Here is a 17,220-nt window from a genome sequence, read left to right on the forward strand (position 1 = left end):
GTTGTTATTTTTAGCTACAGGTTTGATACAAGTAGAGGATCTCATAACAACAATTTTATAATTTTATAATAACAATTGAAAGTTTTAATATGCTATTTATTAACGACTTTTATGAAACTAATTTGCTATGTACCCTTGAACTATAAGAAACTTTGTTAATTTTTTTTCTTATGTTTATTTGTTTTCACGTCTATTAATTTTTAAAATTGTTTTTCGTATATATGGAGTTTTTTCTTAATACTTATATAATAGAAAAATCAGAAATTAAATTTCTGTTTAATAATAAATTTTGTAATGATGGAAAAAATTAAATAAAAGATTAAATATATTCACTTACTTAATGGATGTCTGAAATTTTTTCCTTTATATTGCCCAATTTTCATAATTAAGACAAATTAATATATAACTTCAGTTATTAAAATATTTTTCTTAGCTATAAATATAAAAAAATCATTCAAAAATAAACAATTATTTAGCAAAACATTAGTTGAACTCATTTAAATTTTTTTTTGTCGTTGTTGAAATTTTCGCTAATGAGTATGTTGAAATTTTTGTTAATGAGTATGTTGAGAAGGTGAAATTGAAAACGTGCGTGCATAATAATAATAAATATACTTTTAAAAATTACTTTTTAAAAAGACTTTAAAAATTATTTATATCAAGATTTTAAAACAAAAGTACCAACTAAGCATGTCGCAAATTAAAACTATATGGAATTATTTTAAAAAAAGTGATAAAGAAGAAAATGCGAAGTGCATGTTATGTTTGGCTATTTTAAAAATTAGTCAAAGATCAACTAAAAGGTTATGAATCCATTTAAAAACTAAACACGGCACCGATTTAAAATCAAACGTTTTACAACAAGATGGAGCTCCAACTTCAAAACAGCATGAATCAGTTGAACTAGAGCCTAAAATATACATCGGCTGCGAAGACGAAGAAGTAATTCTATCGAAAAAGGTTAGAACAACTGACACCAAACAAATGGTATTGCGCATGTTTGCTAAAGATGGCTTTACATTTAATAGTTTTTGCACATCTTCAGATTTGCAGTATTTGTTTTCAAAGAGTGGTTTCTGGCTCCCTACTTCACCCAATACTATAAGATTGATGGTAGTTAAATTCTCAGATTCTGTAAAAGCCGATATAATGCAAAAGTTCATATCACTAAAAAAGCAAAATCAAAAGTTTTCAGTAGCGTTTGATGAATGGACATCACAAAATAGTCAGAGATACTTAAATTTAAATGTACATATGGAGGTGAAACACTTTAATCTTGGATTGATTCGAATCCATGGATCGTGTAATGCAGAATATTGCGTCAAGTTAGTTGCAGGATAGATATTGACCTCCAAAAAGACATTATCGCCATGACCACTGATGGAGCAAGTGTGATGGTGAAAGTCGGTAAAATGATGTCTTGATATCAACAACTATGTTATGCTCATGGAATGCAACTTGCAGTTATTGATATCTTATACAAGAAAAACAACGGAGAAGTCAAAGAATCATTTCCAACATATGAAAATTGTGAAGAAGAAGATAAATATGGTAACACTGATGATGATTAAGTTATAAATAAAAAATATGATTTGACAATAATTTTGGACCGACCATCTGCTGGATTAGTTAACAATTAAGAACAAAAATCTCATGAAAAAAGTGAGAAAGGTTGTGAAAATATTTAAAAACTCTCCTGTCAAAAATAATACATATTTACAGAAGTACATCCTACAAGAACACAGGAAAAAGCTTAAGTTGATTCTTGATTGTAAAACTAGGTGAAACAGTATGTTCGATATGTTAGAAAGATTTCATAGACTAAATCTGTGTATTGAAAAAGCCATAAATGATGTTTGATCAGAAATTCGTTTCATGCAAGAAGAATGGTCCCAAATCAATGACTTAATTATTTACCTGGAGCCACTAAAACTTGGTCTCGAACTATTATGCAGGATAGATTTGAACCTTGTCACTGCGGAAACAACTTTTCAATTTATGTTAGATAAATTACAAAAGCAATCGTCACTTTTGAGCATAGATTTAGCCATGGCACTTGGTGAGAGGCTTACCCAACGTCGTAATAAGAATTTAAATGGACTACTAGTTTACTTACAAAATCCTAAAAAATATAAACAAGAAATTTAAAAAAATACTTTTTCAATGCCAAAAAGAACCATTATGTGTCAAGAAATAAAAAAAGTATTGATATGAGTTTATATAATTGAAAGAAATGAAGACAAAGAAAATGAACTTGAAGAAAAAGAATCTGTAGATTCTATTCATAATTCCCAAATACTTACTCCTACAATTCTATCGCTGAAAAAAGAATTGGAAAATCAAATACAGAAAGACAAGTAAAGCCGGACAGAAAATGTAAAGGAGATACCAAATTTAGATTCTTTAGACTTTGATAAATTACTGAAGCAGGAAATGTCTGCCTTTGAAAGTAACAGAGTAAGGGGCAAATTTCTAGATATAGCGTATAGTTACTTGATGACTATACCACCAACAAGCGTAGAGGCCGAACGAGCTTTTTCAGCTGCTGGTTATAATTATACTGTGTTAATCCATTTTAATTTTTTTTAAATTTAATTAATTTTTTTTTTTCATTTTTCGCCTCCCCAAGGCTGAGGAGTCACTACATTAAAGGAGGCTACTTTTTTCTTTTTTTTCTGTTATTAAAAGTTTATTTAAAAACATTATTTTAATAATAAAGTCATAAGTAATAAATTTATTAGATTATTCTTATGGTTGGAGTTTTTAAGCACCTAAAACATTGATTTTAAAAAGTTTTCTTAAAGATATTTAGAAAAAGAAAGTTATATTTATTGCAATTCCTTAAGGTTTTTTTAAGTTCTTTGAATATCAGCAGATAAGTTATAATTAAAAGGTTATTTGAGCCATGGTTAGAAAAAAATGTCGTGAGCACTTAAAAACATAATAAAAATGTACTTTAAAAAAAGAACAAAAAAATTCCCAAAATATTTGTGGGTTTTGTACAAGAACAGAGTTTTTCCAAATAAACCCAATAAACATCGATCTGAGCCAGAAAATTGACTAAAATTACATCATACGTCTAAAAGTGTGATATACACTAATAAATCTAAAATATTTTACATTCATTTCCTTACCATTATTTTTTTACAGAGAAATGAACTGATTTAAATAAAGGGCATGTTTTGTATCACTTCTCTTTAATCTATAATGAATCATCTGATGCTCTCAGGGAGTGAAGGTAGTTCTCTAAACTCGGCTTGGGCCAATTTTATTTTACCAACACTCCATTTTACTACACCATTACTATTTCAATCTTTTTTTTAGATTTCTTTACTAGCTTCAGAAAACTTTTCCACTCAAAACAATATAAAATCAACTTGTACATCTTATTAACAACCCTACATCTTCTGTGAACACATAGTTTAAACTCTGTACAAACAATAGTTTTCTATAGAAACTCTAAGTCCTCCAAACTATATTTTTTGGTCCACAAAAATGGATGGATGAAATACCAAATACATTAAGTATAATATGATAGTATAATATAAATAGTATAATAGTATAATAGTAAAATAAATTTGGTATTTCATCCACAGATTTTTTTTCTTTTCCAAAAATCTTTTTTGAACTTGTCTTAATAAATACAATAAACATTACACTTTCCTGGCCTAAAACCAAAGAAGTATGTAATAGATAATTACATTGCTTCTTCAATTGTTCTTTCAGAAGTCTTCATAACCTAGTTAAGCCATTTTATTCATAAATATGAATCATGTCTAATCATTTATTACTTCATTTAAATTAAATGCAATTAATTGTATAACAGTAGCCTAGGTTACTGTTAGACAGCTGATGTAAGCATGAAAAAGGACTTTTTGAATGTTCATACTGAAGAAAATTTATCTTTATACTGCTAACAGTAATAAATAGTTAAACAGTTTCATAAAAGTTATTTTATAAAGTGTTATAAAAAAAAAATCTTATTTAATTTGAAATTTTATTTTTGAGAAAATTAATGGATTTCCTTTGAGTCTTTGTTTAAAAGTATTACATGGTCCACTTTCTAATCAGTAATTTTTGCTTTAAAATAAATTTGATGTTACTTTGCAAAATTTTAAAAGTGTTTCAGAATTAGTGTTTCGTTATTTAATTTTTTGTTAGGCTTATTATTACTTTAAGACTATAAATACATAAAATAAAATATACTATATAATTTATTAGTTTGAAAAATAATTGTTGTAATAAATATAAATTTCTTTAGGAAGATGTTATTCGCTTTGTCAAAGTGCATGCACCATTTAATATTTTATGTGAATATGCTGAAGATTTAAAAATGAAAATGCCCATAAAAGATTATGATATAAATATAAATGAATGGTACCATGGAAAATTGCACAGCATGATTGAAAATATTGATCCATTTGTAATTCGTGATAAGCATACACGTGACGAGAAAAAATTCTTTGTTAAAGTTTTTGACCAAGAACAACTATCACAATTTATTTACAGTGATAAACCTTTTTTTTTTTCCACCATTGAAAGAAGGAGAATAGTTTATTCCATTCTTGAAAAAACTCATTATGATAAAGGAGAATTAGATTTAGGTATAGATAATCTTCAAGCAAATGGTATCTTTCTTGATATCTATCCATTGCACAGTGGACCAGTAAAAAAAAATGCAAAAGATACCCCAATAAATGATCGTCAATTTTTACAAGAAGATTGGGCAAGTCTGAAACGTATTTTTAAATACCAACCTATTGAGGCCATTCGAAGTTATTTTGGTGAAAAAGTTGCACTATATTTTGCATGGCTTGGCTTATACACAACATTTCTTGTCCCAGCTGCGATTGTTGGTTTTTTTTGCTTTTTGTATGGTGTGATTTCAGCATATGATTCTCCTATTGTTAAAGAAGTTTGTAATCCAAACAATCAGACAGATGGCACATATAAATTTTACATGTGTCCCTTGTGTGATAAAATTTGCTCCTATTATTTGCTTCATAGTCAAGGTTGCATTTACTCTAAAATTACTCATTTCTTTGATAATGACTCCACTCTTTTTTTTGCAGTGTTTATGTCTCTTTGGGCTACTATATACTTAGAGTTTTGGAAGCGCAAAGAAATATCTCTAGCCTATGAATGGCATACTATGGATTTTGAAGAAGAAGAAGAGCGTCCTAGACCAGAATACCTTGCAAAAGTCACTAGACTTAAAAAAAACCCAGTTACTATGAAAATGGAGCCCTATATGCCAACAACTCAAAGATATACTCGTCTTTTTGGTGCTTTTGGAGTTGTTTTGTTTTTCATGGTTTTAGTTCTTAGTGCTGTTGTTGGTGTTATTATTTTTCGAGCAGCATTTTATATTTTCCTTATTGGTCAACGTAATGAAACAGTTCGAAGTCGCTCTAAAATGGTTGTTTCTGCTTGTGCTGCTTGTGTTAACTTAGTTGCTATAAATCTTTTAAAGTTTGTTTACCAGAGAATTGCAGTTAAGCTGACTAATTGGGAGAACCCACGGACAGCAACAGACTACGAAGATAGCTTTACAATTAAAATGTTTTGGTTTCAGTTTGTCAACACATATGCTTCAATCTTTTATGTAGCTTTTTTTAAAAGTGAATTTTTTGTTGGCAGTCCTGGAAATTACAAGAGGTTTACTAGTCAGAAATTTCGCTTTGATGGTTGTTCTGTTCAAGGATGTTTTCTTGAGTTGACTATTCAACTTGTGATCATCATGGTTGGACAACAAATAATTGGAAATACCATGGAAATTTTAATTCCGTAAGAAAATTTTTAATTAAATGAGACTTTTTTAAAACCCATTTTGCTTTTATGAAAATTTATTAAAATTGAAAATAAAAATTTATTTAAATTTATGAAAAAACATTGTATGAGTTTTATTTTTTTAAATAGTAACTCCTAAAACATGTTTTAGGTTAACCCAGAGATAATTTATTTTTTATGAAAGTCTATTAATGTTTTATCATTTAGAAAAATATCTATTTGATACAGCAAAATGAGCTTAAAAAAAAACTCATAGATATTTATGGATATCCTAAATTTTCTTAGATACTCTTAAGTATCTTAAATTTTCTTAGATACTCTTTTTTTTTTACCTCCCCAAGAGGCTGACAGGACCACTACAGTTCAAGATGCTACTCTTTTTTTGTGAAAAAAACCTATGACCTCTTTAAAAGAAATGACACATTTGGAATTCTAATTACCTTGTCTAATCTACAATTTTATTGATTTAAAATATATAAATAATTTTAAAAAACTTTAACAAGGTTTTGTATGATGAAAGCAAAATTGCAAACTGAAAAATACTGAATTAAGTGATACTTAAAAAGTAAACAAGTTAGTTTTCTTTAAAAGTGAATCGCATTTTTAAAACTATTTGAGTTATTTCAAAGTCTTAAGGTTTTTTTCTTAGTGTCATTAAGAATGTCATTTGCTTAATTGAATTTGATTGATTTCCACGTTAAAGGTTGACAATTTGAGGATTGCATGAAAATTTAAACCTAATGTCATTTATGTTGATTAAATTCAGCAGTAGCCTTATGTTTTTGTAGGACCTTATGAAATTTCAATGATTAACAGTTTCTTATATATTTTGTTGTGTTTCTTATTTCTTTAGTGATTTTTGAATTTTCTGTGGGGGACTAAATGTGTCATCAGTTAACTTTGTTAATAGGACCAAGGTTTATTTTCAAAAATGATTCTCCACCATCAATACATTGACAGTATTCAGCTGAATATTGACCAATTCTAGGGTTTTAAGATTATTTGCCAAAGAAATCTGTGTTTTTGCAAATAAAAAAATTCAATTTAAAAATTGATTATTTTTTTATAGTTTATATAAAAACAAATTATTTTTATTATTTGGAATTATTCAATGAATAGATTTAAGATTTTTCAATGAAGTAGACTTCTGATTTTCCAAGGAAAATGTCTGGAGTTACTGTAAACTGTTTATCACCAGTAACCTGGCTAAGTTATATGGTACCATGAGATGACCTTTTCTTTTCTTTGTGGCAATGACTCATGGTGCAATTTGTTCAGCTCCAATAAGATAATTTAAAACCAAAGTTTACAAGTTTTGATGTTTTTTTTTAGCAGCAGAGAAGTGACCAATAACACTTTGTGCATCTTTTCTCAGTTCCATAAATCCAACTCTTGAGCTTGGCGATGAGCATTGTTTTTTGTGGTTATATAATTTGTTTGTTTGTCTTTCATTAGATGTTTTTCATTAAACTTTTGTTTTCTAATCCTGCAAATCAAGCATTCATAGTTTAGAGTATTTTGAGGAGGTGAGTTAACATGAGTTGAATAAAAATTGAACAGCTCATGCAGTAAAACTTATTTGTCATCTTGGTTGAACTTTTTGAACAAGTTTCCAGCAGTCTCTCTAGTAGACTCTTCTTCAGCTTGTGGCCCAGACAACATACCTGTTATTGTCTTGCAGAAGTGTTCTCCGGAGCTGTTGTCTATACTCTCAAAACTATTCAACAAGTGCTTATCAGAGTCTTGTTTTCCAGCCTGCTGGAAAGCCGCATCTGTTATCCCTATCTTCAAAAATTCTGGGGAGCGATCTGATTTGTCTAACTACCGTCCCATAAGTCTTCTTCCTATCATAAGCAAGGTTTTTGAATCTTTAATTAACAAACACTTAATTTCTCATCTCGAATCTAATAACTTTCTGACCATCAATATGGATTTCGATCTTCTCGTTCTACAGCTGATTTGCTAACAGTAATAACTGACAGGTTTTATCATGCATTAGATGAAGGTGGAGAGGTTAAGGCCATCGCTCTTGACATTTCAAAAGCGTTTGATAAAGTTTGGCATGCTGGTCTTCTCCATAAGCTTTCTTCTTATGGTGTATCCGGCAACATCTTTAAGATCATTGAATCCTTCCTTTCCAATCGTAGCATAAGAGTTGTCCTCGATGAACAACACTCTTCTTCTTATTCTGTAACTTCAGGGGTTCCTCAAGGTTCTATCCTTGGCCCTATACTCTTTTTAATTTACATTAACGATCTTCCAGATATTCTCACATCTAAGGTGGCATTGTTTGCTGATGATACTACCATTTATTCTTGTCGTTATAAGAAACCAACACCCTCTGATTGCTTGGAGGGGGCATTTGAGCTTGAAAAGGATCTCACTTCTGCTACAGCATGGGGCTCATAGTGGCTGGTGAACTTTAGTTCAGATAAAACTCAATTTTTTTCAGCCAATCGTTATCGCAATAATTTAGATCTTCCTATATTTATGAACGGTGATGTACTCGATGAGTCACCTACTCTTCATCTTCTTGGATTAACTCTTACTTCCACTCTTTCTTGGAAACCATATATCAAATCAGTTGCAAAATTAGTATCTGCTAAGGTTGCATCTCTTTATCGTGCTCGCCACTTTCTTACTCTGGATTCTATTCTCTATCTCTATAAATCTCAAATCCGGCCTCGTATGGAATACTGTTGCCATATCTGGGGCGGATCTTCTAATGATGCCCTTTCTCTTTTAGACAAGGTGCAAAAACGCATTGTAAACATAGTTGGACCAGCTCTTGCAGCCAACCTCCAACCATTATCACATCGTCGTAATGTTGCTTCTCTTTCTCTTTTCTACAAATACTATAATGGGCACTGCTCTAAAGAGCTAACGTCTCTTGCGCCATCTACTAAAATTCATTCTCGTGTTACTCGTCATTTAATTAAGTGTCATCCTTTTTCTGTGACTGTTCCTAAGTGCTCCAAAAACGCTTATTCGTCTAGTTTTTTTCCTCGAACATCAGTTCTTTGGAATTCGCTTCCTTCATATTGCTTTCCTGATTCATATAATTTGCAATCTTTTAAGTTGTCCGTCAATCGTTATCTTGCTCTACAATCTTCATCTTTTCTCTTACAGTAACTTCCAACTTTAATTAGTGGCTGCTTGCAGCCTTGTTGGAAGCGAAGATGTTAAAAAAAAAAAAAAAAAATTATCACAAACTCCTGTTGGAACCTTTTTTTAAAATAAAACCAATCTATTTTGTGCTCATTCATAAAAGTTCTATTTTGCATTTTTGTAAACATAGAAAACACACAGTTTTCCTTATTATTTAAACTTTTTGGCCTTTTAAAATGTTATTATTCAAAAAATTTTATTGAGCAAAGTCAAAGTTAATTCCTAACAAGTAACAAGACATATACCCTAACAAGACCCTAACCCATAACTCAAAAAAAAACCTCGACACGACCCTAACAAGACCTTCCCCCGATTGACCTGCAAAAAACCTCAAAGCCCTATATACTCAATATAGGCGTGTCTCACTTAAAATATATTTTTTCAATTTATTCATGTTACAATCAAGAAGGTCTACTCCTTTTTCAGTCAAGAAGGTCTACTTCCTTTTCCTTCTACTACTTTTTTTTTTTTTTTTTTTGCAATTCTCTGTCTATCCTTAATCTTTTATTTTCTGTAACATAACTTTTGATTAATTAGTGCCTATATAAGTAATTCTTTAGCTAATGATTAATTAAGTAAAAAAATAACAAATGTAAAATTCTTTATATGATATTATGTAATTAGCTGTTGCTTTTTTTTTTTTTTACTTTTATTTGTTATTAAATAATTCCAAATTTAAACCAAATTGGTTTAAGGGTTAAATTACAAAGAGATCAGATTTTTCAAATTATTTTTTAATTACCACAATCTAATTCCACTTGTTTACTTTTTTTTTTTTTAAGGGTTATCTAAAACTTATAAATTACACTAGGTTTAATTTATAAAGTTGGTTTATGAAATAAATTAAAAAGGGATCAGAGGGATGAAAAACGAATGGCAAAGAAAAAACATTTTTATTTTGCGTTTAAGAGTAATGACCATCTGATGAACTCAACCCCTCTCAAATTAAAGGGATTAAATTTATTAAGTTTTATTTAGCAATAAGTTACAAAAAAATAGTTATATATAATAACACAATATTAAAACGAAAATTAGTTTGCCAGAACAGTGTTTTTTGAAATTGATAGAGTTAATTTTAATTTTTAAAGTTCTCTTGAAGATTTTGCCATTATTTTGCCGACCCAAGACAGCAAGTCCATAAAGGATTGATTGATATAATGGGATTGTCCATAAAGTACGTACGCTCAGATGTGGAGACAGGGTCTGCAAATGGTGTGTATGAGATGGGGGGCAGAGGTCAATTATAAAAATTAGGAGACTCTAAATTTAAAAAATATCATTAAATGTTGGGTAGGTAGGTTAAAAGCGTATGTACTTTTAGGCAGGTGGATGGTACTCGAAAAAGAATATATGAAAACACGGGGAGGTTGAAATAAAAGCATATATAGGGGAGACTGGGGCTAGTTAGCTTGTTTTTTACTCATTTGAGCTCTATAGGCCTAACAGCATATTTTTTTAAAAATATTAAAGTGTAATCTCAAAGAGTATGAATTAAAGTGTAATCTCAAAGAGTATGAACTTATAAAATTTGCATTCAGTTACAAAAAAAAATTCTTGGAGCCTTCCTGGGCCCTCATAAAAAAAAGAAAAATTGTGCCAACTTACCCCACCACGGTATAAGTTGACGCAAACTATAAAAACGATTATTAATGTACTATTAAGTGCAAAATTAATAAAATTATTTTTACTATTAATTTTGGCAAAAAAGCCAAAAATTTAATATTACTTTTAGCTGGTACCAAATATTAGTACGTATAACAGCCAAAACAGTAGCCCAAAAACTAAAAAATATTTTTTTTATAAGAATAAATTTTTTTAATATTGTTAAAATTTAAAAAAAAAAGTAATTATTTTATAAAAATATATTTTTTTCCATGGTAAATGCTATGAGCCAACTTACCCTGTGAAAATTTTGCCAACTTACCCCAAAAGCCTTTTTTTCAATCAACATTCTATAGATCCTGAAAAACAGCAACTTTGAAAAAAAGTCTGAATAGATATAGTAAACTAATTGTGACTAGAACTTTTGCAATAATTTTTTCATACGACTAACTATTTTTTTTGTAAAGTAAAAAGGAAGTGATGTTCCAAAAGTTACGTTTTTGCCTAAAAAACACATAAGTCTTAATATCTCCCATGCACATGCACGAATCCTGACAATACTATAGTGAATGATGAAATGGTCAATTAGGAAGGTTCTGTGTAATTTTTGTCACTTTCTGATGAAAGGCTCTGAAGATAAACGCAGTTTGTCAACTTACCCCTGCGGTCAACTAGCCCCGGTCTCCCCTACTTTATGGACAATCCCTTATTCCAAATATTAACAACCTATTAATTATTATTTAATATTATTTAACTCATTAATTATTATATAATATTAGCTTTTAATAATATATAGCTTTTTTTAATATTTAGGCATGCTTAATCAGCGCATTATTCAGTGTTATTTTGTGAAAAAACAATACAGCAAAAGAAATTTGTCAAGCTTTAATTCCACCTTTTTAGTATAGACTTGGTACCGGTTACCCGGGCTCCAACCCGGTTTTTTCTTCCAGGTACCCGCAATCAGGGACTTAACATAAACTGGTTCTGACACATCTCTAGAGATAATAGAATGAGTTGTCTAGTCATAAAAACAGAGAAACAAGCAAAACCATAAAATGTACTATAAATGTACTATAAAACTTCAATGTACTGTGAAGCAAAACCATGTAATATTTTACGAATATATGATGATCTCCATTAAAATCATCACAATATGCTACAAATATATACAAATTAGTAAAACTAGAATAAAATTGAAAAATTAACATGAAAATATGAAGAAAAGATAAATTAATCAAATATTTTATCAAAAAGAGAAATTAATTTTCAATTTAATATAAGCTAATAAAAATATTATTTACAAAGAAATATATTTAGGCAGAATTCTCACCCATTTAGTACAAAAGATCCATTTAGATACCATAAGCTTTTGAAGTTTTATTACTTTTAAAAGTATGATCATTCAGAAAAAGTTTTTTTTTAAATAATATTTAAAAAGTTAAAAATGACTTTATATTATAACTAATATTCCATTGCTAAAGTCATATTTCGGTAAACTCTTCTAAGGCTGGACCACAAGCCTTAGAAGAGTTTACCGAGATATGACTTAGAAGAGTTACCAAGACAACATTCCTGTCATAGTCTTACAAAATTGCTCTCCAGAACTCTCTTCAATTCTCTCTGAACTTTTTAATAAGTGCTTGACTGAGTCTTGTTTTCCTGCCTGCTAGAAAATGGCATGTTGTTCCAAATTTCAAAAACTCCAGTGAACATTCTCACTCCTCCGATTATTGTCCAATCAGTCTTCTTTCTGCAAGATCTTTGAGTCTTTGATCAAATAATTTCTCACATCTCATCTTGAGTCAAATAACTTACTGTTAGACAACCAATACGATTTTCGATCTTCTTACTCTACGGCTGTAAGAAAATGGCGAGCATGATGAAGAGAGGCGACCTTAGCGGATGCTTATTTAGCAATCGATTGTATATTTAGTTTCCATGAAAAGTCAGTAGTAAACAATAAGAAGACTCAGTGAGAGGGTTGCCATTCATTAATATAGGAATGTCAACAGTACTGCAATAGTTGTTTGCAGTAAATAACTGAGTTTCATTAGGGTTAAAATTCACAAGCCACTGTGAGCCCCAATCTGCGACAGAAGTGAGATTAGATTCAAGATTGGCTGTCTGTTCTAAGCGATCGTAAAAATAAGACTTTTTGTCAAGACAGGAGTATAAAGTTGAGTCATCAGCAAAAAGAATTACTTTAGATGTAAGGTTGTCAGGAAGATCTTTAATGTAGATAAGAAATGACGTTTTTAAGTCATTTTTTGTAAAAGGCTTTATTTGTAAAAGACATTTTTTCTCTTTTATATATAAAACCTTTTATTTCCTCATTATTATATTTTTGTTTCTGATTTCATACTATAAATATTAGTTTCCTGTTACTTTGCAGGATTTTTATGTTTACTTAACTAATTAATAAATGTTAAATGATTACTATATGATCTGTAAATAAAACAAAATTTAATTACCTTTTAATCATGTATAAGAGAAAGTCATATAATATATCATCCAATTATATGGATATTATAATAAAATGATGGATATTATAATAAAATGCATAAATTATTTACCACAAACTAAATAATGTTAATGCTATTTCTTAAAAATATTTATTTTGTAAAATATTTCAAAATTAGATTTTTTGAATAGATTTTAAAAGTTGGAAAATTATAGAAAAATCTACTGGATTAGAATGTAATAATGACTGTCCCAAGCAAGGTTTAACAAGAAGACAAGGTCTTCTTGTTAAACCTTGCTTTTAGACCTATCAACATTTTCAAGTGATAAAAAACATGAGTTGTTATGGAGAGCTGGTATATTTGACTGTGGGAAATTGTTTGCTATTATCATGGAGAGCACTTTGTAGTTGCATTTGAAAGAAAATTTCAGAAATGCTGTAATCTATTAAAAAAAAACATAAAAATTGAAAGAAAAACGTAAAAGGCAATTTTGATATTATTTTAATGATTTGAATGATTCAAATAGTAATTAAATAAACTAAAAAAATAATAAGACTACTAGATGCTTTTTAAGAAGAAAAAATAAATCTTTTTATAAATTTAAAGTTTAATTATTCTATAAACTAATAAATATACTAATATGTTCTTTGCAATGATGCTTAGTTTATATTAGTTTAGAAATGATTGTTTCTTTTCTTTTTATATCAAATGTGAAGATATTGCTATCAATGGCTATAACTCTTAAAACACAAAATATTCCTGTTGTACCTGTATGGAAATTATGCAGTAGTTGTTACAAAAGGGTACAGAGTATAAATACAAAATTAGAATCAAATGATTAATGCTAAAGCAGAGTTGAATCTGAACATGAATAACATGCATCTTTTAATGAAAGTCTTGAATCTATAGGTGTGTCACCTATAGATTATTATATTAAGCTTAAAGCAGCTGCAAAAAGAAAATTCGATCAAATAACTGAAGCAGCAACAAACAAAATAAATAAAAATTATAATATTGATCCTATAATAAGATTGACACCATCTTGTACACCAATTCTTCAATTGATAATCATAAAATTGATCTAAACTCAGTTTTAAATGAGTTAAAAGATAGACTAAAAAATGTGACATCATACTCCGCAAAAAAAAAGATATTAACATGAATCATGGTCACTCCCAAAATTCACAGAATTTTTTAATGTTTCTGTTTACCTATATAAGAGGCTAGAAAAGCTTAAAAAAGACATGGAATTTCGTATAAACCATCATCAAAAAAAGGAAAGTCGCTTTCTCATGAAACTATTGATCTTGTTCATAACTTTTATCAAAGGGACAAGTACACACAAATGATGCCTGGAAAAAAAAGATTTTGTCAGTATAGGGTACAGGCAACACATTCAAAAATATTGCTATTGAATAATTTAAAATAACTTTATATAGAATTTAAATCTGAACACTCTAATTTAAATGTTGGATTTTCAAAGTTTTGCAGCCTTTGCCCAAGATTGTGTGTAACCACAAACTGGTCTGGCACTCATCGTGTTTGTTAAATATTAAGTTGTTAACTGATGCTCTTAAAAATGACCAAGACTATAAAGTTTTAATGGAAATGATTGTTTGCAATCGGGATAATGCAGAGTGCATGTTACATCGATGCCTGATATGTCCTGGTTTTACTGCTTTAAAAGAATTCTTACATTAAAATTTAAGTGCAAAGTTACTACTGGAATAAACCAAAATGTACACTTTATTTTATTGTTATATACTATAGATCAAATGGTAAACTGATATCAATAATCAAATGGCAAACTGATATAAGTTATTTTGCTTTCTTTCTGAAGACATTGAGCATGATGACATTCATTGTCCTTTTTAAGCCAGCTTAAAAAGGACAGTGAATGGACAGATTTTAGATGTAGATAAGATGTTTGAATTTTGTTTAACCAATATAAAAAACATTAAATTCATTTTGGTTTAAAAAAACAAAAATAAATGAAGTTTGATCATCATTACAACCAAGGTTTATTATAGCAAGAACCTTGACAGGAAAAAGATGCTTTCACCATTTTATATCAATTAATAAATGTACAATTTATTTTAAAAGGATGAGTCAACAAACTGATGTTTAACCTTGTGCAGATACCAAATGAGCTGGTTGTGCAGCAGGTTATTTATAATCATATGGGTTATGTAGCTTGCAAGTATGACAACTTTTAGTGGATTGGAATAACAACCAAAATGATGAAAGAGGAGATTATAAAATTCAATTTAAGCATCCTCATGGTCCAAGCATAAGTTTTTCTTGGCCCACACTGGAAGATATGCGTTGGGTCCCATCAAATCATGTTTTATGTACCATTGATCCACCATGTACAACAAATGGTTGCATATATAAAATTTCAGAAACTGAGAAAAAATTATTGAACAAGTTAATAAAGATTTATAGGAAAAATTTTTAATGCATTGTTTTTATTTTTGTGTTATTTTTTCAAATATTGTTAAGATATAACTTTATGTGAGTATATGTAATTGTATGTGTAATTGGCACATATTAGCTACTCAAAAAAGTTCTCCTTTTATGTTTTTAGCAAACAAACAAAACAAATAAAAAAAGGAAGGGGGTGGGTGGTAAAATATTTAGTTGCCCCTCTCCCCCACCTCCTTTCTCCTCCTCCCTTTTAGACTATGAGCCCTCCCAATGTACAAAAAAAAATAGAAACAAAGGATAAATTTAATATTGCCTTCAAAAAGACTTTAACAAAAACTTTTTACAATATAAAATTAATATATAGCTAATTTTGTCATAAATAAGTTAGCAATAAATTTACTATAATACTTAAGTACTATAATATTATATATTTTAATATAAGCTTTACTAAATAGGGTGTATTTATAAAGTTCAAAAAATGTATTAATATGTTTTTTATTAATAGTAATGTTTGATACCTATAATGTAAGTTATAACAATGCCTCAAAAAAAATTATCAAGGTGACATCGCCATTTTGACTGTCAAAATACACCAAATTATATACCTTTATTATCTAATTTACATGTTTTCAAAGTGGCCAAAAAAATTTTCAATTTGAACTTTGTATTCACCATGTGGAAGATTGTCTATGTACAACATTTCAGGATGGTACCTAATTTGGTTTTTAAGATATTGCTATTTAACAACAAAAAATAATTTTGCAAAAAATGCTGAGTCAGCATAAATAAGAATATTGAATCCTGATTATTAGCCAATAGGAGTTGGAGGTTCCAAATTTCAGATTTTTCTAATTTTAAAAAACCCTAAAACATATGAAAAAATTAATAAAATCCAAAACATGGGGTGACATTTTTTCTTTTTTCTGCTGATTTGACATGGAATTACCTGTATATCTACTTTGCAATCATGAGTATAAAGTTTGTACACACTTTTTACATGCCAAACTTATATGTACATGATACCTAAAGATATTTAGGATTTTCCATCTATAAAGAAAAAATAAAATTTTGCATATTTAAGCATAATTTAGTATAATGTATAGTGTAAAATACATACATGCATAGTGTAAAAACTAAAGCTAATTAAGAAAAAACTTTTTCTTACTAAGCGTCCCTAAATTACCTGCAAACAGGTCTTTCATTTCTGACATTAAAATATGTTTTGCCTAGTATTATAGTTCTAAACATGGATTAATGAAAATTTGTTATAGATTTTTTAATTTTGTATGAATGCAACAATGGAGCAAATAATTTTTGATGTTCCAAAGGGACAAAAAATTTGCCAACATGTGGTAAACTTTAAACTTTAAGCTTACAAAAGAAAGATTTAAAAAATGCTTTTATATATATGTGCCAATTTCATATAATGCCTCCCTAAAATAACTTATTGAGTATACAGTTTATATAATGCCTTCTTAAAAAGATTTATTGAGTACACAGTTCATATAATGCCTCCCTAAAATGATTTAGCTGCTCAATTGACAGGGTGTGTAATCATTCATGTATTTATGTTAAGTTATATTGATTTTGGTCATAATATTTTTGAATATGAATTTAAAAAATTAGGTGAATGTTTGTTCAACAACAACAATATATCAACAAATAAAAGTCAGATATCATTTGCTGATTCTTGCTTTGAGTTTTTTGGAACATTTTTTATTAAAATCATTTTTATCTGAAGCTAATTTCTTGCTTCTCAGCAAGATTC

At 28.9% G+C, this 17,220-nt stretch overlaps 1 protein-coding gene across 2 annotated transcripts in view; it reads left to right on the forward strand.

Annotated features, from left to right (window-relative positions):
* LOC100205448 (anoctamin-4) overlaps positions 1–17,220 on the forward strand; it is a 59,539-nt gene that overhangs the window by 15,299 nt on the left and 27,020 nt on the right. For both annotated transcript variants that reach the window (XM_065804114.1, XM_065804116.1), the window contains one exon: positions 4,262–5,787. In XM_065804114.1, the coding sequence (XP_065660186.1) occupies positions 4,262–5,787 (1,526 nt within the window). The remainder of the gene's footprint in view (positions 1–4,261; positions 5,788–17,220) is intronic.

This window comes from Hydra vulgaris, chromosome 08 (assembly GCF_038396675.1).
Source record: "Hydra vulgaris chromosome 08, alternate assembly HydraT2T_AEP".
In the NCBI taxonomy this organism is placed as follows: Eukaryota; Metazoa; Cnidaria; class Hydrozoa; order Anthoathecata; family Hydridae; genus Hydra; species Hydra vulgaris.